At 36.7% G+C, this 26,391-nt stretch overlaps 1 protein-coding gene across 1 annotated transcript; it reads left to right on the top strand.

The window, feature by feature from the left end:
- Nucleotides 1-742: 742 nt before the first annotated feature.
- LOC126709991 (uncharacterized) lies at nucleotides 743-26,015 on the top strand. Its single transcript, XM_050410374.1, has 7 exons — nucleotides 743-1,471; nucleotides 1,726-1,875; nucleotides 2,070-2,180; nucleotides 18,030-18,092; nucleotides 19,489-19,602; nucleotides 19,932-20,494; nucleotides 25,070-26,015. Exons 1-7 carry the CDS (start codon nucleotides 925-927, stop codon nucleotides 25,694-25,696), a joined length of 2,175 nt encoding a protein of 724 aa, XP_050266331.1. The 5' UTR covers nucleotides 743-924; the 3' UTR covers nucleotides 25,697-26,015.
- The last annotated feature ends 376 nt before the right edge of the window (nucleotides 26,016-26,391 follow it).

The following is a 26,391-nucleotide window of genomic DNA, read 5'->3' as shown; positions in this document are numbered from 1 at the left end:
AACAACAACAACTAAAAGCAGCTTAGAATGTTACTATAGAAAGTAACTAGACATTGATTCTAGTTGTTGTATGTTCTAGATATTTATTACTTTTTTATTTCCTTGTTTTCTGCCATCCTTCATCGTGGCAGTAACGGATATTAGGTAACGGTTATAACCATCCTCATTTTGGTTGTGATTCTCAGTCAGTGGTGTATCATGAGGTTTTTCATCCTCATTAGGTAACGGCTATAACCATAGATTTGAAATACTATCTAACTATAAATAATAATAAAAAACATGTTCCCTCTTTCTCTTTTGCACGGCAAGCTTCTAGTTGATTGAAACACACAGGAGGTTGTACGCAGGAGGTTCTATAAAAATTCAAAAACCTAAGAAGCAGATTAAAAATAATAATAATAATAATAAGGAGGTTCTACCGTGAAGAATATTATTGAGAATTTCTTGTCATGCATATTATAAAAGACATTAATTATTTAAATTTTTACTGCTGATGTGCAATAATTCAGTATCGTCTTGGAGGAAAAATTTCTTCTTGATGTTAAAGAGATGGATATTACTCTTTATATAAAGCTGGTTTGGATTTTCCATAAAACTAGATTAGTCTAATATTGTGAACTTAATTTTTTTTGAGTTGATTTTCTTTTGCTTGTCATATTAATTAATAAGGGTTTTTATTTATTTATTTATTTTTTTGGAATAAGAGATATTTATTACTACTAGAGAAATGAACAAGAGAGGCCTTTGCCGTCTAGATCCGCAAAACACGAGGTACCAAGTTCTCAGCATGAAGCATGGAATAATTATCCACTTTTCCTTTTTCTTCTCTCTCCTGTGGCAACATCATAGGCCGCTGTTGATGGTATAAAAATTGATAGACATTTCCGGTACTGTGAGAGTGAGCTCCACAACCATCTCTTTTGCATGAATAGAAGTTTGTCCTCCAAGATGACTTCAACTTTAGTTCCTAGCAATAGTTATAGAACCGAAGAAGATGTATACAGAGAAATCAAGTCAGGTCAGTGGGATTTTGTTGTTAAGGATTATGAGACAAATTTTAGATGGGTTCACAGTGCTGGGCTGATCAAGATGTTAGGTGGAACGGCATTGCATTTAGCTGTCTCCGACGGTGTAGAAAATATTGTTGAGAAACTTGTGACAATAATTTGTAAGAAAGACGAGCAGAAGAAGGTTCTAAAAATAAAAAACAAGCAAGGGAATACCCCTTTGCATGTGGCAGCATCAACAGGGGGTCTGCGGATGTGTATCTGCATTGCTGAAGCTAATCTGTCATTGGGGAATGAACGTAACAAGGAGGGTGAGAGCCCTCTCTTCTTGGCCGCTCTTCTTGGTAGAACAGAGATCTTCCTTTGCCTCCATTACATCTGTGAAAGCCAGCTAAACAACTCCTACTATAGAAAAAATGGTAGTGAGACTATTCTACATTGTGCCATCGAGAGGGAGTGTTGGGGTGAGCATTTTTATTTGTTGAAAGTCACTTTACCAAACAAATAACTTATGAACTAATGTTGAACTCTAGGAAAAAAATTATTTCACGTTATTATGTTTAATTTTAGCTCTCCAATAATTTGATAGCAGATGATCATATGAAAATAATAGATTTTACAGTACACTGGTGAAATCGGCTGCTAATTATTCATCGAAAAAAATATTGTCTGCTAATTGAATACTGCTAAAGAATATTTTAAACGTTTTTGTTGACAGATCTGGCATATCAGATACTTCACCAAGAAGGACTACTTGCTACCTTTATGGACGAGAATGGAATATCGCCTCTCCATCTCTTAGCAGATAAGCCTTCCGCCTTCAAAAGTGGTTGCCGCCTTGGATGGTGGAGCAGCATAATTTATTATTGTAAGTGTTACCTGCTAAATTTTCAAGCCGCAAATATAAATATTTTGTTAGTGGTTGAAATCAGAATTGCACGTACATTACTTTATTTCTATTTGTTAATATTTACTCATACACATCTCTATCATCAAAGGGTACTTTGATTTATACCTGTTGTACAACATAACTTGTCATTATCCTCTATTGTTATTTGGAAGGTATAGCGGTTGATGCGCCCAAAAGAATCGACCCGAGAAGATTGATTAAAAAATGCACAGTAGAAAAAAAACACGAATTCATTCAATCTCTGTTGAGTATGATTCGAGTTGGTAAGTGTAATGAATAATTACATTAAAGTTAACTTATTGCTGTTTACAAAAACAAAAACAAAACATTAATTAAGATTAGTTAACTTATCTTAAAGGCATTACAAAACTTCTTCTTCATTTTTTTTTTTTTTTTTGGCCCCGGGGGGGGGGGGGGGGGGGGGGGGGGGGTGGGGGGGGGGGGTGTGGGAGAAACAAAGGCATTACAAAATTAATGATAGAACACAAATCAATAAATCATGGCAACTTTTTTTTTTTTAAAGAAAGAAAGAAACATGCTTACTACTTTTATTTCAAAGTAAAAATATCTTTAGAAACACAATCAATGAGATCAGGAGGAACAGACTGTTACAAATCAATACTACCTCTCTCTAGAAACTTCTAGAACTTCTCATACAATCTCTCTCTTTCTAGAAATTTCTCTCTAATTCCGAACATTTCTCTCTTGCTCTCTTTCCGGAATTCTCTCCAAGATAGTTCTCATATTTTCTCTAGAAGCTTCCCTACACTAGTGAATTTCAGCCACAAATTTATAAGGTGTCTAGAAGGTTGGAGAAAGGCATTAATTTAATGCCAATAAAAAGGAAGAAGCTAGAAGCTTCAAGTCAGCTTCCTAACCAACATACATCTAGTATAAATAGATGTAGTGATGGGTGAAATGAGTGGAAGTGTCATAAAGCACCAACGTGTGTGAAGTAGAGTGTGAGGTGGTGAAGTGTGTGCCATAGGTAGCAAGTGTGTAGAGTGAAACAGAGTCAAGAGCTAGTGTGTGTAGGTGTCTAGAAGTGAGGGGTATGCAAGTTTATTTGGTGAGTAAGTGCTGTGTTTGTAGTGCACTAGTGTTAATGTATGGGAGTCAAGCATTAGTGCTTGTAAAGTGTTCTAATTCAAAGAGTCAATTTTAAATAAAAGGTCTTTTTTTCAACAATCTAGTGTCAGAGCTTTTGCTACCTCAACAATCTAGTATCAAAGCAGGGCAATTAGAGACCGTGTTTGTGGTGTTTAGGATGGTATTTTTGGAGGTATTCATTTTGCTCGTGTACAGTATGGAATTGTGAATCTCGTGGTCTGGGACCAAGCTTATTTGGTAGAGCGAGAGATTTCACCAAGTTGTGATAGCGGACCTCCAAGTTGTTGGTAGCATTAGAAGGCTCAATAACCAGAATTACAACACATGGTTGACTTGTATGGAGTCATACTTGCAAGGGCAAGATTTATGGGAGATCGTGGCTGGTGGCGAAACCATACCTCCTAAGAATGCTGAATGAAAGTTCAATTAATGTATATAACACTATGAACGTTTAGATCCTCAATTTATAAATTACCAATTCAAGCTTAATGTCAAACAATTAATGTGTAGAGTATGAACATAAGCTTAATAAAGAATTAATAAACAATCTAAATCAAATAAAATCACATCCACAACAGAAATTAAATGGAAAAGATTAAGGGAAGAGAGATGTAAACACAAGGACAACACATGATGTGTTATCGAAGAGGAAACCGAAGCCCTCAGCGTAAAACCTCTCCGCCACCCTCCAAGCGGTAAACAATCCACTAAAGAATGTAGTTAGGATACATGAACAGCAGAAGACCCTCCAATCCTAATCTACCAAATGTATTTAAGCCCTCCAAGCTGCTACTCTAACGAGGTTACGCCGAACCTATTTCTTCTTTAGCTTATTGAATTTTGTTACTTGACCATAGCATTAACCAATATGAAATTGGTCCCTTCTTAACTGCTTCCCAAACACCAAATGGTCTTCTCACAGATATGGGTATGGTGAGAAAATGTTTTGGTAATGTACCTCTCAAGGATTTAACAATGAAGAGAAAGAGAGTAGAGGAATTTGAAGAGTCTCTATGCGAAAATTGTGGATGAATCAATCTTGTTTTTCTCTAAGATTTCTCTCTCAAAATTCTCTTTAGAAGCTCTGATATTTCGTGGGTATAAGGGTCTATATATAGTTGGGTAAGAAAGGAATGCGAAGAATCAATTTTTCTCAAACAGGGTGGTCTGCCGACTTGGCCTCACAATTGGACTGAGTCGCGAGTTCAAGTCACGAGCTAATGGCCTAGCCAGCCTAGGACTTTTGTCCTGTAATGCAACAACTGGCATGACTTTTTAGCTCCCTTGCATGCTTCACACGTGTACCAGCTTTGGCGACTTGCCAGTCGCGAGTCAGCCGCGAGTCTCTGCATCTTTGCACAATCTTGAGCATTTCTTCACTCTCTTCACTCACTACCCTTATATGATTCCCACCTAAATATAGGGTTACTAATTCCTGAAATACAAGAAAATTTGGCACGGAATAAAGCTAACAAGATGGTTGATAAAATTCAACCTTACAATCTCCCCCTTTGGCTATTCCGTGACAAAACCCTAAAACAAACTCTAGACTTAACATGTGAGTTGGGAACAGTTAAACAAAACTCACTCACACCTAACTCTAGAATCTGATGAGCTCTTGAATCATATGAACAAGAATCTTTTAAAACACAATAACATAATATGATCATTGTATGCAGAAAAACTTGTAATGCATATGAGGCAAGCATAATACGATCAAGCAAAATGGAATGAGAAATAAACCAAGGCTTGACCAAACAAGCAATTACTATAAAATAGTGACCACAATGCTCATTCACATTTAGAATGACCATCCGGACATACAAGCCAATAAGCACAATGCAAATCACTTGCATGCCCAACACTCAATCAATGCACAATACATAAAGTATATGCATCTAGGAAAAAAATCTTATAAGGACACAAGAGTGAGAGTACTTAAAGAAAATGCATAACATTTAGCTAGAAGTACTAGGCAACAAAACATAAAGGCTGCATAAGCATGGTACAAACCATAAAAGCCTACAAAACACATGGAAACAAACCCTAAAAGCTTACAAATGCTGGGTACAAATGTACCATAAACAAGTTCCATAAAATACTGAAAAATCATAAGCTAATATGAAGCAAAATATTATACAGAAATATTGAACATAGGCCTGCTTGTTGAAATCTCCCCCTTTGATAGTCTTTTCCCCCTTTGATCAAGCTATTTCTCCTCCTTTCATTGTATTCCCGCATGAACTTCATCTTCCCCTTTTTGTCATGGAATAGCTAGGCCATATCCTCTTCTAGCTTCCCCTGAATTAGATCCAATTGAGCTTGTAGGGAGGTGAATTGCAGATCCCACCGAATGTTGTGATGAGGTAAGATAGATGTGAGTCCGGACATCTTGGTGCTCAACTCGTGGATAGATGTCACAATGTTGTCGAGTTTGTTGTCAAAGGAGAATGAGCTGGAGCAAGAACCACTGGGAGAAGTGGAAGTTTCCGTTTTGACTTTCTTCTAACTATGACCAATGCTAGCGTTGAATGTACGCATGACTATTGTCAGCACTCTCAATTTTGGAGGAAGAGAGGAAATGCTGACAGAGTTTCCATTTGATGAGAATTCCAAGTCTTGTCCAAGACCATCCCGAAGAAGTTCCTCATCTTGACATAGATCATCATAAACCAGTGAGTTCTTGAGCATTGGCCTGTTGATGTGAAGAATCTCTGCCAAATATGCGGGAGAAACTGAGAAACTTTTTCTTCTAACCCAGCACTTGAGTTCTCCGCCTTCCACAATTGTATTGGCATAAAATTCTTTTACCGAATTCTCATAAGCGTCATCAATGTCGGAGAGAAGTGATTCCATTCCTTGTGAGCAAACCATTTTAGGATGTCGATGTCAAAAAGTGACGATTGATCAACAACCCTCTCAAGTAATGGTGTAGCATCTCTGAAGTAATTCTCATGAGTCTGAAAGGCAGCATAGGATCTGAACTTGTTGGGATCAAACACTCCTGATGATGAACGAGTCCGTTTTGTTCTAGGTGAGAGGTCATCAACATCAATGACAGGCTCCTTCCCTTTACTACTACCTCCTTTCACAGCTACTTTCTTGAATGGAGACATTTTCACTCTGCATCATATTTCACCATAAAGAACACAAGAAATCCCACAATACCACAAATATTATTAGCAATGGGTTAGTTCAAAAATAAGGATAATGAAGAAAACCCTAAAAACTTGAGATAAAAGTCCTAAACAAGACAATGAGTGTGTGTGTGTGTGTGTGTGTGTGTTATTAATGACCTAATATTCACTCAAGATAGTAGATCAGAATATAACCACCAAAAATCACACAATGATTTCACCAGAAAAACAGATACCCATATACAATCAAGAGATATATAAATATCAGTAGAAACACACAATCCAAAAGGAATATGTAGTAAAAGAGAAAGATAAAGAGTATGAGACAAAACCCAAACCTTTCCTTGAAGATTGAGAAAGTGGTGACAAAATAGTTGAAAATGCTGTGTGTGAGCATGGTGGTGTTGAAAGAGGGAAAGTTAGATCAGAAAATGAACAGTCACTGGTTGCGAGGGAAAGAAAGGAAGACCCTTTTGAAACTAGTATTGAAAAAGACTTTTTTGTGCAACACACGCGAATTTCACAACTGAATCAAGTCGCGTGCAAGCCCCCAGGGCCAGCTGGCAGAACACTTGAAAGAAAACTTTTGAAAACTTTTCTAAGTGTTTTTCCTGACTGGAAGTTCCACTCGCGAGAAAGTTGCGAACTGAGCCGTGAAAATCTCTGAGTACCCCTCGCGATTGGACCTTCCACCTGTGAACAAGTCGCCAACCTGATCCACGAAAAGCATGAAACTCCAAATTTTTGAAAAAATATTCTAAGTCTTTTTTGCGACTAAAGGATTTACTCGCCAATGAGTCATCAGTGAGTCGTGAAAAATCTCTGTATGGACTCGCGACTGGGGCATGCGACTGGTTCTACCTGCCACTGAGTCGCCAGGACAGGGCAACATAGTTTTTGAATTTTTGACAATTTTTGTAAAAACAAAATACTTTCCAAAAATAACTAAAACATTCAAAAATCTTTTTGTGATTGATCAACAAAGATTGAGCATGTAAAAACACATTTAAGCAAGTACAATCACACGAATGAATATGACATTCATTGAACATAGACACGTGTGATGTGTGTGGATATCAAAAATGAGATAGTCCTTAGTCTAATGTGAAACTCCAATGATCAATTCAATCAAAACATACACAACTAGCACTAGATAATATGACCCATCTCAATTATAGAGAAATGCATATATGACTTCCCACAAAGACTTAAGTACAATATCTTTGAAGCTTTTCATTTGGCTCCATGTTTGACGTATCATTTTATCTTTTTGAATCAACATATCTCATTGTGAGATCGATGCCTGAAATTTTGGATATTTCACTTTGATGAGTTAGCCTTTGGTTTTTTCGGCATCATATAATTTTAATTTTTGGTCGCTTTCCCTTTTTCCTAGTTAAATACTAGTATCTACAACAGGCTTTTGTAGCTCGATATCTCTTTTCATTTGGAGATTTACATTTGATGAACTCTTTTAGCAAAAACAATAAAATAAAAGAGTGGGAAGATATATAGACACAAGTCTATACATGTCTCAAGATCAACAAAACCATTCACTAATCATTCATGACAAGGTTGAAGATCTATTTACAACAGTTACATAGATTTCAAGATTTCTCCTACAATAATATGAGTGCATAGGAAACAAGCTAAGCTCGTAGATGCACAAAGTCATTTGCACAAAGGTACAAGGTAAAACATATTTTGAGACAAAACTCAACAATGTTGATTAAACTTTTTGGATTTCTACTTTTTATGTGGTTTTTGGATTTTTGACACACAAGAAGGAAAAGATTGATTAAAAACAATTAAGGAAACACAACTAAAGCAGATAAAGCAATAAACAATAAAAGATCATGCTATACAGATAGCCAACAAAGTAATGTGTGTTTGACAAACAAATTAACTCAATATAAAGATGTGAAGCACACAATACACAAGAGATTCAAGGAATTGTACCAACACCAATGGTCTTACGGAGGGACTCAAACCGTGGACCATCGAGAGGCTTGTGAAGATGTTCGCCTTTTGATTGTCTGTGTGTATGAATTCAAGGCATACAACTCTTTCTTCCACCAAATCCCGAATGAAATGGTAACGTATTTCTATGTGTTTAGACTTTGAATGTTGAACTAGGTTCTTAGAGAGATTTATGGCACTGGTGTTATCACAGAAAACACACATTGTATCTTGAGGAATCTCATAGTCATGAAGTAGCTTCTTCATCCAAAGGAGTTGTGTATAGCAACTTCCAGCGGCTATGTACTCTGCTTCAGCTGTAGAGAGAGACACGAAATTTGTTTCTTGCTCATCCAAGAGAAAAGATTGTTACCAAGGTAGAAGCATCCTCCTGAAGTACTCTTTCGATCATCCACACCACCAGCCCAGTCTGCATCTGAATAACTGGCAAGGCATGCATTTGAGTCCGTTGAATACCACAACCCATAATCTGGAGTTCCATTGATATATCGTATAATTCGCTTCACTGCAGTCAGGTGTGATTCCTTTGGAGTAGCTTGATATCTAGCACAAACACCAACATTGAATGCAATATTCGATCTACTAGCTATAAGATAGAGTAGACTCCTAATGATACTCCTATACAAGGTTGGACTCACTTCCACTCCAAAAGAATCAACATTCAGCTTTGTAGATGAACTCATGGAAGTGGAGGCATACTTTTTGGAGTCTAGTCCAAACTTCTTGACAATGTTTCTAGCATACTTTTCTTGTGACACGAATATGCCTTCCTTCTTTTGTTTGACTTGAAGGCCCAAGAAAAATGTAAGTTCCCCCACCATAGTCATCTCAAATTCTGTCTTCATCTCCTCAGAGAATTCTACAGCCCGATCATCAATGGTAGACCCAAATACTATGTCATCTACATATACTTGAGCCACGAGAAGATAATTTTCTTCATTCTTGACAAACAAAGTCCGATCGGCATATCCCCTTTTGAATCCTCTTTCCAGGAGGTAATGAGTAAGTCGATCATACCACGCTCTAGGAGCTTGTTTTAAGCCATAAAGGGCTTTCTTCAATCTTAACACATGATTAGGGAAGTGAGGATCCTCAAAGCCTTTAGGTTGTTCAACAAACATTTTTTCATTCAGGTATCCATTTAGAAAAGCACATTTTACATCAATTTGGTAGAGTTTGAAATTCATAGTGCATGCAATGGACATAAGAATTTGAATAGACTTAAGTCTGGCCACAGGAGCGAAGGATTCATCAAAGTCTACTCCTTCTACTTGAGTGTATCCTTGAGCTACTAACCGAGATTTATTCTGGATTATCTCCCCATCTTTAACGGTCTTGTTTTTGAATATCCATTTTGTGCAAATGACATGAACATTTTCAGGCCTTGGAGCAAGTTCCCACACATCATTTCTCACAAATTGATTCAACTCTTCATGCATTGACTCAACCCAATTTTCATCTTGGAGAGCTTCTTCTACCCTCTTTGGTTCAAATTGAGCAAGGTAGCAATGGTATGTTACATGATTGACCAAAAGTATATTTCCTTTTCTAAGGCGAAGACCTTCATCTAAAGACCCTATAATGTTGCTATCCGGATGGTTCTTAATCACTCTTGATGATGGCTTCTTTGACGTGGAGACTTCATCATTCCGTGAAATGGGAGGATGAACTTTCGGAGGAGTGAGAGGACTTGATGTTTTAGATATTGATCTTGTTTCCATTCTTGGGTTCATGGGAGTTGATTCTTCTTCCGGTGTAGGTCTTTCAACTTCTATATCAAGAGCTTTGACCTTAATAGTGGGTTCTTTGGTGCTCGGTCTTTCTCCATCATCGACCATCTCTACCTTTGCTATGGCATCATCAATTTTTACATTGATGGACTCCATTACTGTCATAGTTCTCTTGTTAAAAATCCTATATGCCCTGCTAGTAGTAGAATACCCAAGAAAAATGCCTTTATCAATTTTTGCATCAAATTTCCCCAGGTTCTCCCGATCATTTAGAATGTAGCACTTGCTTCCAAACACTCAGAAGTACTTTACTCTCAGCTTCTTTACATTCCAAATCTCATAAGTGGTCTTCTTTGTTCCTACTCAGAAGAATATTCTATTACCAATATGACATGAGGTGTTCACGGTTTCTCCCCAAAACTTTTAAGGAATTTGCTTGCTTAGTAACATAACTCTTGCCATCTCTTGAATCACTCGATTCTTCCTCTCTACCACTCCATTTTGTTGAGGAGTTTTGGGGGCTAAAAATTCCTGTTTAATTCCATTCTTTTCACGAAATGCCTCAAATCTTGCATTCTAATTCCTTGCCATGATCACTTCTTATCTTAACAATAGGGACCTCCTTTTCGTTTTGTAGTCTCTTGCAAAGAGTTTCCAATTTCTCACATGCTTCTAATTTTTCTCTAAGAAATTCAACCTAAGTATATCTTAAGAAATCATCAACAATGACCATAATGTATCTCTTTCCTCCTAGACTTTCAGTTCTTGCAGGCCCCATTAGATCAACGTGGAGAAGCTCTAAACATCATGAAGTAGCAATAACATTCACCTTGTGATGGCTTACCTTTGTTTGCTTTCCCATTTGGCATGCACCACAAATTGTCTTCTTCACCTTTCCAAACTTTGGAAGTCCCTCAACTGCTTCAAGTTTAGATACTTTAGCTACTTTTTTGAAATTTGCATGCCTAAATCTATGATGCCAAAGTTCCAACATGTCAACACGAGCACTTCTACACGAAATGGGTGTCGTAGGAACTACTCCATAGCAATTATCAGTAGTTCTATTTCCCTCCAAGACTTGAATGCCTTCTTCATTAATGATTATGCATCCCTTCTTTGAGAATTAGACAAGGAAATCCTCATCACATATTCAAGTGATGCTTAAGAGATTTTCCTTCAGCCCTTTGATGTATAAGACATCTTTTAATTAAAGGTAATCCTGGTATCTCAATAGTCCCTTTGCCGAGAACTTGAGCATGACTCCCATCACCAAACGTCACTTAGTCACCAACCTTCTCTTTGAGTGTCTTAAACAGTGATTTATCTCCTGTCATATGACGAGAACAGCCGCTATCAAGATACCATAAGCATGAGTTAAATACCTTCAATGAGTTGTGCACAAATAGACAAGCATGAGACAAACATTCTTGACCTTCATACAAAAATTTATCGTCAATTTTCATGCTTCTATTAGATTGAATTTTCTTTTTTAGATTATCAACCTTCTCACAGAATATTCTATTTTTTCTTTTGTACTTCTTAATCAAAAAGTTAGATTCAGATAGGCTATTGTGTAAGATGTGATTCTTATTCTCAAAATATTTCAGCATGTGAACAAACATCCTAGCATGTTTCTTTGTTTTTAATAAGAGTTCATTGATAGGACATCCTTCAAACACACTCATAAAGTCATTATCACAAACATTTAAACCACAATTCAGCATGACCTTTTCCATAGCTGCATCCAAAACAACGGGGTCTAGGATCGCGCTTAGGTAATTAAACCCTAGCAAGTGCACCCGCTCTGATACCAATTAAAAGTTCAATTAGTGTATATAACACTATGAACTTTTAGACCCCTAATTTACAAATTACCGATTCAAGCTTAATGTCAAACAATTAATGTGCGGAATATGAACATAAACTGAATACAGAATTGATAAACAATCTAAACCAAATAAAATCACATCCACAGTAGAAATTAAATGAAAAAGATTAAGGGAAGAAAGATGCAAACACAAGGACAATACACGATGTGTTATCGAAGAGGAAATCAAAGCCTTCGGCATAAAACCTCTCCACCGCCCTCCAAGCGATAAACAATCCACTAAAGAATGTAGTTGGGATACATGAACAGCAGAAGACCCTCCAAGCCTAATCTACCCAATGTACCTAAGCCCTCCAAGCTCCTACTCCAATGAGGTTACACCGAACCTATTTCTTCTTTAACTTTCTAGATTCTGTTACTTGACCATAGCATCAACCAATATGAAATTGGTCACTTCTTAACTGCTTCCCAAACACCAAATGGCCTTCTCACAGATATGGGTATGGTGAGAAAATGTTTTGGTAATGTATCTCTCAAGGATTTAATAATAGAGAGGAAGAGAGTAGAGGAATTTGAAAAGTCTCTATGTGAAGATTGTGGATGAATCAATTTTGATTTTTTCTAGGGTTTCTCTCTCAAAATTCTCTCTAGAAGTTTTGATATTTCGTGGGTATAAGGGTCTATATATATTGGGGTGAGAAAGGAATGCGAAGAGTCAATTTTTCCCAAACAGGGTGGTTTGGCAACTTGGCCTCGCAAGTGGACTGAGTCGCGAGTTCAAGTCGCTAGCTAACAGCCTGGCCAGCTTGGGACTTTTTTCCTGTAGTGCAACAGCTGGCATGACTCTTTAGCTCCCCTGCATGCTTCACACGTGTGCCAGCTTTGGCGGCTTGCCAGTCACGAGTCAGCCGCAAGTCCCAGCCATGAGTCTTTGCATCTTTGCACAATCTTGAGCATTTCTTCATACTCTCTCACTCACTACCCTTACATGATTCCCACCTAAATACAGGGTTACTAATTGCTGAAATACAAGCAAATTTGGCACAGAATAAAGCCAACAAGATGGTTGATAAAATTCAACCTTACACTGAAGCTTTGTAGAAGTGGAAGATTGAAATCGAGAAGGCTTTGTTTGCAATCAAGACAAGTATCGAGGAAGAGATGTTGGAGCACAGGTGAGTAAACACACCAAAGGAAGTATAGGACACCTTTTCGACACTATTTGCAAAGAAGAATGATGTAAGGCTATAATTTCTTGAGAACGAGCTAATGTCAATGGCATAACGAGATATGATGATCAAGCAATACTTCACCAAGATAAAGTCTCTCTGTCGCGAAATCTCTAAATTAGATCCTGCATCAAATATTTCTAATTCAAGAATGAGAAGGATAATCATTCATGGGTTGAAACCCTAATATAGAAGTTTTGTAGTTGCCATTCAAGGTTGACCTGTCTAACCATCATTAGTAGAATTACAAAACTCGCTCACTAAAGAGTGAAGAGAAGGCACTCTTTAGCAATCAATATAAATACCGACCCAAGAGAAGATTTAATGTGGGTTCTAAGAATAGAAATAATAAAGATAAAGAAGATAAAAAGAGCTCTCAAGATGGAGGAGCTCAAGGAAGTCGTGACAATAATGAGAGACGATCCACAAGTTACAAAAATTGTAATGTCAAGTGTTTCAAATGTGGAAAAATGGGCCACTTTGCTCATGACTATCGATTCAAGTGGAAAACAGCTCAAGGAAATACAGCAATGTCCAGCAACCTAGAAGATGATAATGAAGAAGAATGGGTTGTCGAATCGTGTCTGGTTGTGATAGAGCTAGTTGAAGAAGCAATGCTAATAGTCTTAAAGAAAATTGAAGAGAAAATGCCTGAGAGCATGGGCGAGCAATCTAAGAAAGATCAGTCGATAACTGATGAGTTACAATCTTTTGAAGATAAAGGTGAGCCAGAACAGAAACCCAATCCCGAGTATGCAAATGCAACAGTCACAGAAGAAGGAAACATGCAAGAGCCATCAACATATGAAGAAGCATTTCAAAGAGAAGAATGGAGAAAAGCAATGGAAGAAGAAATTCAAGCTTTAAAGTAGAATCAAACCTGGGATCTTGTGCTAAGGCCCAAGGATGTGAAACCCATTTCTTCTAAATAGTTGTATAAAGTCAAGACCCGCATAGATGGATCGGTAGAAAGATACAATGCTTGCCTGGTAGCTCAAGGATTCTCTCAACAATATGGGCTAGACTATGATGAAACATTTAGCCCAGTGGTAAAGATCACCACCGTACGTGTCCTGATAGCACTTGCAGCAAGTAAATCTTGGAAGCTACAGCAAATGGATATAAAGAATGCTTTCTTGCATGAAGAATTGGATTGGGAAATTTACATGGAGCAGGCAAAGGGATTCGAGAGCAAAGCCCAACCAGATTATATCTATAAGTTACAAAGAGCACTTTACGGGTTAAAACAAGCGCCAAGGGCATGGTACAGTAAGATTGTAGAATTCTTAATTCAAAGTGGTTATTCAGTAGCTCCAGTAGATTCAAGTTTTTTTATTAAATTATAATGAAGCAAATTAGCAGTTGTGCTTGTATACGTTGATGATTTGATCATCAGTAGAGATGACGAAGATGAAATTCATCGAATGAGAGAAAATTTAGTAGTCCACTTCCAAATGAAGAAGCTTGGAGAGCTTAAGCACTTTCTTGGATTTGAAGTTGATCAAGTTAAGGATGGCTTATTCTTGTGTCAGCACAAGTATGCAAAAGACTTACTTCAAAAGCTCGGGATGCTCAATTGCAAACCAATCTCTACGCCTGTGGAGGTCAATGCTAAGCTATGTGCACAAGAAGGCAAAACTAGAAAACCCAACCATGTATCGACGATTAGTAGGTAGTTTAATCTACCTAACATTGACACGGCCAGATATTTCATATGCAATTGGAGTGGCGAGTCAATACATGCAAAATCCAAGGAAGCCTCACTTGGAAGCAATTCGCCGCATATTGAGGTATGTAAAAGGGAGGAATGACTATGGTCTCCTATACAAGAAAGGTGAAACTTGCAAGCTTGTTGGATATTGTGATGTTGACTACGTTGGAGATCATGACACACGTTGTTCAACTACTAGATATATGTTTAGCTTGGGCACAGCGGACAGTGTCCTTATCAACCACTGAAGTAGAGTATAGAGTAGCAGCAGTAATAGCTTAAGAAAGTACGAGGTTGATGTAGCTTGTGGGAAATTTGCATCAAACAATTGATTATGCAATGCCGCTACACTATGATAATCAATCAACAATAAGCTTGGCTAAAAATCTAGAGTTCCATGCAAGAACCAAGCATGTGGAGGTGCACTATCACTTTGTAAGAGAAAAGGGACTACAAGGAGAGATAGAAATGGTCTAGATTAAGACAAAGGACCAAGTTGCAGATATATTCACTAAAGGACTTAACGCAACAAAGTTTGCAGACTTTAGAAAGCAACTTGGTATGATGACAATGGCGAAATTGAGAGAGAGTTAGTCTTGAGGGGGAGTTTTAAAAATCAATACTCCCTCTCTTTAGAAACTTTAGAACTTCTCACACAATCTTTCTCTTTCTAGAAATTTCTCTCTAATTTCGTACATTTCTCTCTTGCTCTCTTTTCGGAATTCTCTCCAAGATAGTTCTCATATTTTCTCTAGAAGCTTCCCTGCACTAGTGAATTTCAGCCACAAATTTATAAGGTGTCTAGAAGGTTGGAGAAAGGCATTAATTTAATGCCAATAAAAAGGAAGAAGCTAGAAGCTTCAAGTCAGCTTCCTAACCAACATACATCTAGTATAATAGATGTAGTGATGGGTGAAGTAAGTGGAAGTTTCATAAAGCACCAACGTGTGTGAAGTAGAGTGTGAGGTGGTGAAGTGTGTAGAGTGAAATAGAGTCAAGAGCTAGTGTGTGTAGGTGTTTAGAAGTGAGGTGTATGCAAGTGTATTTGGTGAGTAAGTGTCGTGTTTGTAGTGCACTATTGTCAATGTATGGGAGTCAAGCATTAGAGCTTGTAAAGTTTTGTAATTCAAAGAGTCGGTTTTAAATAAAAACTCTTTTGTTCAATAATTTAGTGTCAGAGCTTTTGCTACCTCAACACAGACTCTATCCAAACTAACAAAGAAAAGGAATTTCTCGCTCTCTAAAAGTTCAAATAGTGTAAAAACACCCTTGAACGTTTAGACCCCCAATTTACAAATTAACCAATTCAAGTTTTATATCAAACAACTAGTGTGCGGAAAATGAACAAAAGGTATAGAACAGAATTGGAAAACAATCTAAACCAAATTAAAATCACAACCCACATCAGATAATAAAAGACAAAGATAAAAGGGAAGGAAGATGCAAACACAAAGACAACACGTGATGTGTTATCGAAGAGGAAACCGAAACCCTCGGCGTAAAACCTCTCCACCGCCCTCCAAGCGGTAAACAATCCACTAGAAAATGTAGTTGGGATACATGGATAGCAATAGACCCTCCAAGCCTAATCTACCTAGTACACCTAAGCCCTCCAAGCTTCTTGCTCTAACGAGGTTATGCCGAACCTTTTTCTTTTCTAGCTACCCGGATTCCGCTACTAGACGATAGCATCAACCAATGTAGATTGGTTCCTTCCTAACTGTTTCCCAGAACACCAAACAGCCATCTCACAGTGATGAATATGGTGAGAACAAGGTTTTGGCAAAATACTTCTCAAGGGTTTGACAATGGAGAGGAAGAGAGTTGAGAAATTTGAAGAGACTCTAATGTATAGATTGTAGGTGAATCAATCTTGTTTTACTCTAGGGTTTCTCTCTCAAAATTCTCTCTGGAAGCTCTCATTCATTTGTGGGTATAAGGGGTATATATACTAGGGTGAGAAATGAATGTGAAACGTCAGGTTTTTCAAAACAGGGCTGGCTCGTGGCTTGACCTCGCAACTTGACTGAGTTGCGAGATCCAGTCGCGAGATAACCGTATGGCCAGTTGTACTATTTTGTCCTGTAGTGCTTCAGCTAGCATGACTGTTCACCTTCTGGCATGCTTGGCACGTGTGGTGCATCTGGCGGCTTGCAGCCGCGAGTCACCCGCGAGATCCAGCCGCAAGATTCTGTTTTCTTGCACACTCTTGAGCATTCTATACTCTATCTTACTCACTACCCTTACAACAAACCCACCTAAATATAGGGTTACTAAATGCTGAAATACAAGCAAATTTGGCACGGAATAAAGCCAATAAGATGGTTGATTAAATTCAACCTTACACTCTCTAAGCTAAGGCATGTGCAATTGTTGGAGAGTATGTGAGGAAAAAAAAAAGCTCTAAAAAGAGCGAGCATAAGACAAAATGTCTTTTACAATATGACCAAAAGAAGATTGCAGAAAATTTTGATGCCATATGGCATTTATTCAAATTTCCGAATCTCCCTCAAAAATGGATCTGTAAAAGCCGAGTTCTTGAACAAATAGCACCACCCTTCTAGCCGCCAAAGTCTCCAATAAAATTACTGAAGATGGCATAGGGATCCTCTCGGCCAAGGCCACCATGACTTCCCTTTGAGAGTTTCGCACTACTACACCAATACCTGCTTCCTGTAAATCTTCAAACATCGGCCCATCAAAAATTGTCTTCAACTCATCATGATTAGGAGGTTTCCAGGTAGGCCTGATAGCCCGGACTAGTTTAGGAGGGAGTTGCCAAGCTGTTTGAAATTCCTGAAGTAGAGTGACAGCATGGTCTGAAAGATTAACCAGTGGTAGCACTTTCTCCCCAACTCGATTTTGTTTCTTCAATTCCAAACTTCCCAGCACGTCATAGCAAACACACAGAGATTACAATGCTTATCTCGGATAAGATCAATTAGCTCCGTTAAGGAATTTAGTCTAGAGCCATTTGAATGCAAACCTGAAAAAAAATTCTGCCACACACCCAGAAGTTCATCATAGCCCCCTAAAGCATGGAAAATTGTCTCAAATTCCTTTTCACATAAACTGCTAGTGGAATTTTTTTTTAACACTCAATATATTAAAATATATAAACAATACAATAAAATAATATATTCAACTAAATAAATAACAACCACAATTATCAATACATTAAAATACTATTTTTTTTAGCACCCCACATTACAATATTATTTTTTTGTTTTGAGTATAAGCTACAGTGAGCTACTATATATATCTAGCTACTCACTGTAGCTTAAACTCAATTTTTTTTTTTGAGTTTACCTTAATTTAGCAACCTTACTCGGATCAAGCTAGTTTCCCAATATCTAGTGCTTATTAATTTATTATTATGTGACAAAGGCAAGAAAGCAGATGAAGAGAATCCTGAAGGATCGAATGTCAGTCCCAAATCGAGACATGAAGGTGAGGAATGCAATTGTAGTAAGTGTGTTCTAATTGTTAAAGAATACTGCATCGATTGGGTTATTCATATTGATCCTCTCCACCTATTAAATCTTACACATGCCATTCACCTTAATGTCTGTTAAAAATAAAGATGGCGAGAAAAAGGAAAGAATATAAACTATGTCAATCTGTAACTTACATAAGCAAATCTCAATATACAGAGGATGAGCACTAAATATTGGGGCCTAAGCTAGTTGACTTAAATAAACAAAGGATCCTTGATTGAGACTAAAATCAAGGACAATCAACATTATCCCTGATTTTAGTCTTAGTCAAGGATATATACAATAAATGCTAACATATATCATACTAAATTTCCCCTCAAACTGGAGGTGGTGTGAAAGAAGCCATATTAAATTTTGAGACAAGATCCCGAAGACAGCATACTGAACACATCAACGAGTTGGTCCTCAGGAGAGACATAGTTAATGAAGGTTGTCTTCTTGTAGGTAATGATGAAGTGACAGTCAATCTCAATGTGTTTGATGCGCTCATGAAAAATATTATTATGAGCAATATGAATAACACTATGATTATCACAGTGAACAAGAATGCAAATGGATTAGGAGCACCTGTTGGTCAAAAGCCAACAAAGCTAGAGAAGCTCAAAGGTAGCATCAACAACAACACAATATTCTACCTTGGTATTGGAATAGGCAATGATTGGTTGCTTCTTGCTATGCCTAGATACGAGAGAGGTGACTAGTAAGAAACAATAACCAGTAGTGGAGTTGTTAATATAGTCCCTAGCCCAAACGGTCAAATGCCAACAAAGATAGGACTAAAAGGAGAAGTAGGGGTTACGGAGGAGAGTACCCTTGATGTATCAAAGGGTACAAAGGATAGCATCATAGTAAATAGATCTAGGAGTGGCCATGAATTGACTGACCAGGTGAAAGGCATAGGCAATGTCCAGACAAGTGACTGGATGTAAGGTAAACCAAGCTACCAACCAAGTAACGATTGAGTGTGACACCAAGAAGAGGTTCGCCATAAGGGGCTGTGAACTTTGTGTTGACTTCTAGCGGACTACTGATGAAGAACCAAAAGAGTAAATGGGATCAAATCTTGTTCTAACTAGATGCAAACACTTAAATTTATAAGGTTTCCCTAGAATCCACAAGAAAAAAAATAGAATCCACCAAAAAAAAAAAAAGTCTAAAAAAATATTATTGATAATTAATCAATTTGAGAATTTGAAATTGATTAAAATCAACTGGGTCTAAATTTCCCAATACCAATAATATATATTTTTATTAGTTTTTTAGTTTATTTGCTTATGTATAGTTTTTTTAAATCTATTCATGAATCTTATTATTCGTAGATTATAATGATCTAATTTTATTTTGTGAAGGATCCCTTGCTGAAAGTGAAGATCATAAGCATTATTCATTTTGGAAATATTGTTTGGCCCCCTTTATGATTATCATGTTTGTTGGCAGTGCAATATCGCGCATTCTTGGATTTGGTACATTATCGTATTACCCTTTTAGTCTTGCCTTATTTTTTGTTACTTCATTTTAAAATGGGAGAAGTGTAGTGTTTATTAAACACAATCTATTACACGCATGAAGTCACAATTTCAGTTGCAATTTCATGTGGATGTAAATGAGTGTAACAGCTTCATTCATAGGAAAATGTTAATTGAGCACGTCTTTTGTATACCCTTCATTCTCACCGTTAAGGTGTGTGCAAAAGAGGTGAGCACTGTAAATATGTTCATGGAACTATATGTACATTAATATATTTGTCTGTTCATATATAAGATAAATTCTGTTATATGATTCTGATGATCAGGGGAAATAAAGAAGATTAAAGAGACGCACATGTTGTCCGATTTGATCATGAAAACTGTTATCGGATCTACAGTCCACGGGCAGTACTTCCATAGAGGGACGAACCCATTGCTAACTGAAGATAAAGATGAGTTCGTGATTATTGAAGATGATATGGAAGACAGTTCAACATCGGTACCTCCAGAATATATTTGGAAGGATATTGGCGACGACGAGACACCCATCTCAGCAATAAAAAAAAAAAAAAGCTACGAGACACCCATATTGAATGCGGCAAAAAACGGAATCTTAGAAATGGTTGAGGGAATACTAGATTATTTTCCGATGGCTATACATGACGAAACTAGCGAAGGAAAAAATATAGTACTGTTGGCAGCGGAGTACAGACAAACACAAGTATACGACCTATTCCGCAAGAGAAATTTACGGAAAGAAAGCATGTTTCAAAAACTGGATAAAAAAGGAAACAGTGCATTGCACCTTGCAGCCACACTAGGAGAGCAGAAGACGGGGCTAGTTCCTGGGGCTGCATTGCAGATGCAATGGGAGATCAAGTGGTATGAGGTATGAACCGAAAAGCACCTTTATTTTTTTTTTTTTTTTTTTTTTTTTTTTAAATAAGAGTGTTATTTATCAAAGAAACAAAGATATAGACACCAATCCACGGGAGAAACCTGCTACTCATGCATCACAGGGACCAAATTAGCACTATCAAGAGGCACCTAACTATATATGATACCATTAAACACTTGAATTTTTGTTGTCTCCAAATATGGTACACTGATGTAGCCAACAACAATTTGCAAAGGATGAATTTGGACCCTCCATTTTCATGGCATCTAATTCCCATTTGAGTATCTCAGGCCATGTAAAGCCAACTTGACTTGTACTATGTTAGCTTTACAAAACCTTGATTTAAAATTCAACAAAGTACTCACAAGAAAGAGAGAAATGAAAATTTTATTAGAATACTTCAAACTCACAAACAAAGAAATTAGGCTACTGCATTGAGAGCTCACTAAAACTTTTTTTCTCACGTACTTTCACACCATACATCTATTCCCTTTTATAGGGTGAAGTTATAAGAGTTGTCATTATTGGCATGACTCTTTGTTTCATAACAGAAAATTCTAAAATGTGGAAGACTCAAAAACACAAACGTTATAGAATGACAATAGACACAAACAGTTATGGAAAAACAAAAGACACAAACTGTTATGAAATATCAAGAGGCACCTTTTGGTTTACCACTTCTAACACTCCCCCTTAAACCAAAAACATCTTCACACCAAGCATTGTCCTCAATCTTCTGAATCTATCAACTAGTAAGGCTTTGGTAAAAATGTCTGCTACTTGCCTTTCTGTATTGCAACACTAGAGCTTTACAACTTTCTGTTTCACATAATCTCTCAAGAAATAATACTTCATATCAATATGTTTGCTCCTTCCATGTTGAACTGGATTTTAGAAAGTTTTATGCCAGACTTGTTATCCACATAAATAATTATGGATTCTTCTTGTGGATGATCAAATTCTTTTAATAAATTCTTCAACCATATTATTTCACAAACAGAAGAGGATGTTGCCACATATTTAGCTTCACATGTTGACAAAGCTACAATACTCTGTTTTTTGGACATTCAAGTGAAAGTTGTTGATCCAAGATAGAAAACATACCCAATAGTTTTTTTCCTTTCATCTTGATCACCTCCCCAATCACTATCTGAATATCCATATAATGTGGCATCATTATTATATGAACATAAAAGACTAAAATCCATGGTACCTTTTATATATCTTAGGATCCTCTTTGCTGCAAGCCAGTGAGATTCCTTTGGTTTCTTCATATATTCGCTCAAAAGACCAACACTATATACAATGTTTGGCCTTGTGATTGAGAGGTATCTTAAACTTCCAAACAAACTCCTAAATAGAGTTGGATTTATAATTTTCCCATCTCCTTCTCTTGTCAATTTTAGATCACTGCAATAGGTGTATTGACAGCATTGCAATTTTTCATATTAAATTTGTCAAGCAATTCCTTTGAATATTTTTTTCTAACATATGAAAATGTCATTTGGTTGCTGTCGTACCTTAATCCCAAGGAAAAATGACATAAGTCCAAAGTTGGTCATCTTGAGCTCCTTAAACATAGCTTGTTTAAGCTCATGGAACATTTGCTGACTGTTTCTTGTGAATAACAAATCATAAACATAAAAGCAAGTTATAAGAATTTCACCATGGGCATTCTTCTTGATGTAGACTGCATGCTCATAAGGACACTTGACAAAACCATTTCCTTGAAAATAGCTATCAATACAAGAATTCCAAGCTTGATGAGCTTGCTTTAGCCCATATAAAACTTTCTTCAAACGATACACCTTGTTTTCTTCTCCTTCAACCACAAAACCTTCAGGCTGCTCTACATACACCTCTTCTTCAAGTATGCCATTTAAGAATGCCGATTTGACATCTAGTTGGTATACTTTCCAACTATGATGTTCTGTAAGAGAAATCAATATCCTTACCATTTCAAGTCTTGCTACTGGAGCAAAGACTTCTTCATAGTCTACTCCATACTTTTTCTTGTAACCTTTAGCTACAAGCCTTGCCTTATAGCGCTCAATCCTCCCTTCAGTTGTGTGCTTAATCTTATACACCCATTTCACACCAATGGTTCTTTGATCGAGAGGAAGTATAGTCAATTCCCATGTGTTTTTTTTTTTTTTTTTTTCTCAATGGCATAAATTTCTTCTTGCATGGCATTTCTCAAACAATTCTCTTTCACAGCTTCTTTGAAAGTAAAAGGCTCATGGTCCACATACAAACAAAAGAGATTTTTCTCTTCAGTTTGTGCATAGATATCTTCTAGGCCTCTCATTTTGATTGGTGTTGGAGATGGAGAAATGCTACCTGGGCTTTGGATTGATGAAGTACCTGTTGATGATGCATAGCGGTGGGGTGTTGAGGAATGTCTCTCTGAACCTTCATAATTCACATCTTCTTCTTGCTCTTTTAACTCAGGTGGCTTCTCTTTACTTTTGATGTCATCATTCCATCCCTATAACTCTTCTTCACTGAAAATGACATCTCTACTCAACACTACTTTTCTTCACCATACGAACATCTTTAATACTCTCTCTATTACTTTTCAAACGATTAACAATTACAAGTAATCGTGAAAAATAATCAGAAATAGTTTCACCATCTTTCATGTGAGCAACTTCAAACTTGGCACGAAGAGTTTGCAAATGAACTATTTTCATACAATCAACACCCTTGAAAAAAATTCCTTGAATCTCCCATACTTCATTACTCGACTCTTCTTTGGCAATTTTCTCAAAAGTTGACTCATCCACCCCTTGATAGAGTAGAAACAGTGCCTTCTTGTCTTTCTTCCTTTGATCCTTGAACAATTTTTTTTGCTCTACGTTGCAGGTGTCTTGCTCACTTGTGGGTTCTACATACTCATCAGTGACGAGTTCCCATAGCTCTTGTGATCCAAATAACGCTTTCATTTGAATCTGCCAACTCTCATAATTTTCTTTCGTCAATTTAGGAATTTATGGTTGCACCATAGTAGAAGACATCTTCACTAATGGCGTAGACAAAGACTTTAGGCTCTAAGAAGTTGACTTTGATAACACTTTGTTGGCTTTACAATGCCTTGACTTAAAATTCAACAAAGTACTCACAAGAAAGAGAGGAATGAAAATTTTATTAGAGTACTTCAAACTCACAAACAAAGAGATTAGGCCATTGCCTTGAGAGCTAACTACGACTTTTTCTCTAACACACTTTCACATCATACATCTATCCCCTATAAGGTGAAATTACAAGAGCTGTCATTATTGTCATGACTCTTTGTTTCATAATAGAAATTTCTAGAATGTGGAAGATTCAAAGACACAATCGTTATGGAATGAAAATAGACACAAATAGTTATGGAAAAACAAAAGACACAAACTATTATGAAATATCAAAAGGAATCTTTTGGTTTACCACTTCCAACCTACCACACAAACTTAGTAGATGAGGAGACCAAAATGTTTAGGAATGGATGTAAGTTGCCATATTAATTCCCACCAATCAACCTCCTTATACTTAGCCTTAATTTCATTCCAAGAAGAGAAGCAAGTAAATCTCCCAGATTTTGAAATCAACCGTTGGACAAAGTTTTCAACAGATGAGAGTAATCTGTAATGGGTGAGGCCTAGTGGACCTGTTAAGATGGTGACATGTGTTCAAAAGTGGACGTGTTATAATCTCAATGAGTCCAGTGCAATTGGACACTGGACCCAAGCCTCACCCACCTATAATAACCCAGCTTGGCAATTTGCTATAATCTTGCTAGAAGACCATGCCAAGAACCCTCTTTCAGAATATTAGAAACTTTAGCATTCAAATCACTCTTGCAGAATTAATTATTAACCCTATTTTAAAATACTACTAGAAACTTCAACGTGCAAATTGGTAGTTGATTACCTTTCTCATTAAATGATATCAATGGTCCATGAGAAAATTATTAGATGCTTTTAAAGCACAATGATATGGTGCTCTCTCTTTTCATTATATCATAAATGTAAAAGAATATAGCACCATGTATTTCGAAATCACTACCCTTGTAGGATTGTTCCAAAGTTTGGTTGTGTTAGGTTTTCGCTTTAAATTTAAAGTTTCTAGGTCAAATGTTCAAATTCACAACCTTAGATGCAATGAAAGAATAACCAATCTTTTTTTATTTTTTATTTTTAAGTTTCACACTTTCTTGTTGGAAGTTATATCATTCTATCCTCTAATATAAAGTAAATGACATTTTAAGAAAACCATTACATTTTTATCTTTCAATTTAATATAAATTATCTTTCATACATAACCTTGTTAATGATCCTATCATCCTATGGTCAAGTGTCTATACCCTATATAAGGGGAATAGTTTGAATTTGAACATTGGATACAGGAAAAAAATTTTGGGAAGGTAATTAAAATTTGGGAGTGATACTCGTGAAGCAAAAAGAATAAAAATAAATAAATTCCAAATTATTTTTTCATTTTCTTGATGAATTTCCAAAATCCTAATAATAATTATTTTCTTTTTGTTGTTATTGTTGTTGTTTTCCTTGGTCTTAATCAATACAGCACATAAAGAACTCCATGCCACGAGGCTTCCTTCATCTCTCCAACAAGGACGGCAAAACCCCAGGGGAGATCTTCATGGATACCCATAAAAAACTTGTGGAAGAGGGTGGGAACTGGCTAAGCCAAACATCGAATGCATGCTCAATTGTAGCAGGTCTCTTTGTCACAGTTGCCTTTAACATGTCAACTACCGTGCCTGGTGATGTGGATGACAATGGCTATCCCCGCCTCGAAAAACAGCTGGCATTTAATATTTTCGCCATCTCATCCTATATATCCTTCTATTCTTCACTGTTAGCAGTCATCATGTTCCTTGCAATCCTCACCTCTGGCTACAAAGAAAGCAGTTTTCGTAGTACCCTACCAATGAAGCTTTTGTTGGCTTTAACAGCGTTCTACTTGTCTATAGCATCTACCGCAATATCTTTTTCTGCAGCACACTTCTTCATTCTAAGAGAAAGACTGAAATCTGCAGCTTTTCCATCATATTCATGGGCAGTCCTGCTGCTAATATTCTTTGCTATAGCAGGGTTTCCATTGTACTTTCATTTGACATGGGCTATTTTCAAGAAAGTGCCACATCATCACCACATGATAACTCCGGCTGGTTTTCATATTAACTATTAGGACAAAACTTAGGTACAGTACTTTAGATGATATTTCTTAAGTTCCTCTCTTAAGATTCAGCCATATAACTATTTAATTAAAAAATAAACTTTCATCCCACGAAAAAAAATCCACATGGCAGAATTTTAAGAGGGGAACCTAAGGAACAACACCTAAGTACTGTACCTAAGTCTTGCTCTAAACATTAATTAAAAATGCTCCTTCCTAGCTTATTCAAGACCCTGATGAGTCAGATTTATTATCGATAAAGTCATTTATATCTTATGATGATCAACTTGTACCGTGTCTTAGGTGTGTGTGATCTATTGAATACTATCTTTCTTCTTAATTAATACCAGCGAGATTTTCTGCAATTGCTAAAGGATTATAAGACTAGAATTTTATCATTGGGAATCTCAATAATTTGTCTAGAGCTATCATGATTCATGACTGCCTGCTCCTGCATTACTTTCTACCTTTTAAAAAAAAAAAAAAAAAACTTATTTTGCATCATCAATCACTATTGTTAGGAAATTTAGACCGCGGTTGATAGAATGAATAAGTTTTAAACCCAAATTGTTAATTAGATTTATTATGAATAAAACTTGTTAAAACAAACAAACATCAATATCATGACAAAATCATGTAACAAAAAAATAAATAAGACAAGATATGATGAACCAGGAAAACCTATGAAACAAACTAATTTCATAGTA

This window comes from Quercus robur, chromosome 12 (assembly GCF_932294415.1).
Source record: "Quercus robur chromosome 12, dhQueRobu3.1, whole genome shotgun sequence".
In the NCBI taxonomy this organism is placed as follows: Eukaryota; Viridiplantae; Streptophyta; class Magnoliopsida; order Fagales; family Fagaceae; genus Quercus; species Quercus robur.
This window is presented reverse-complemented; position numbering and strand designations above follow the sequence as displayed.

Coding starts and splice junctions, on each gene's coding strand:
- LOC126709991 (XM_050410374.1), top strand. CDS start 925: ATGAATAGAAGTTTGTCCTCCAAGATGACTTCAACTTTAGTTCCTAGC. Junction 1,876..2,069: donor GAGCAGCATAATTTATTATT/GTAAGTGTTACC, acceptor GTTATTTGGAAG/GTATAGCGGTTGATGCGCCC. Junction 2,181..18,029: donor GTTGAGTATGATTCGAGTTG/GTAAGTGTAATG, acceptor TATGTGACAAAG/GCAAGAAAGCAGATGAAGAG.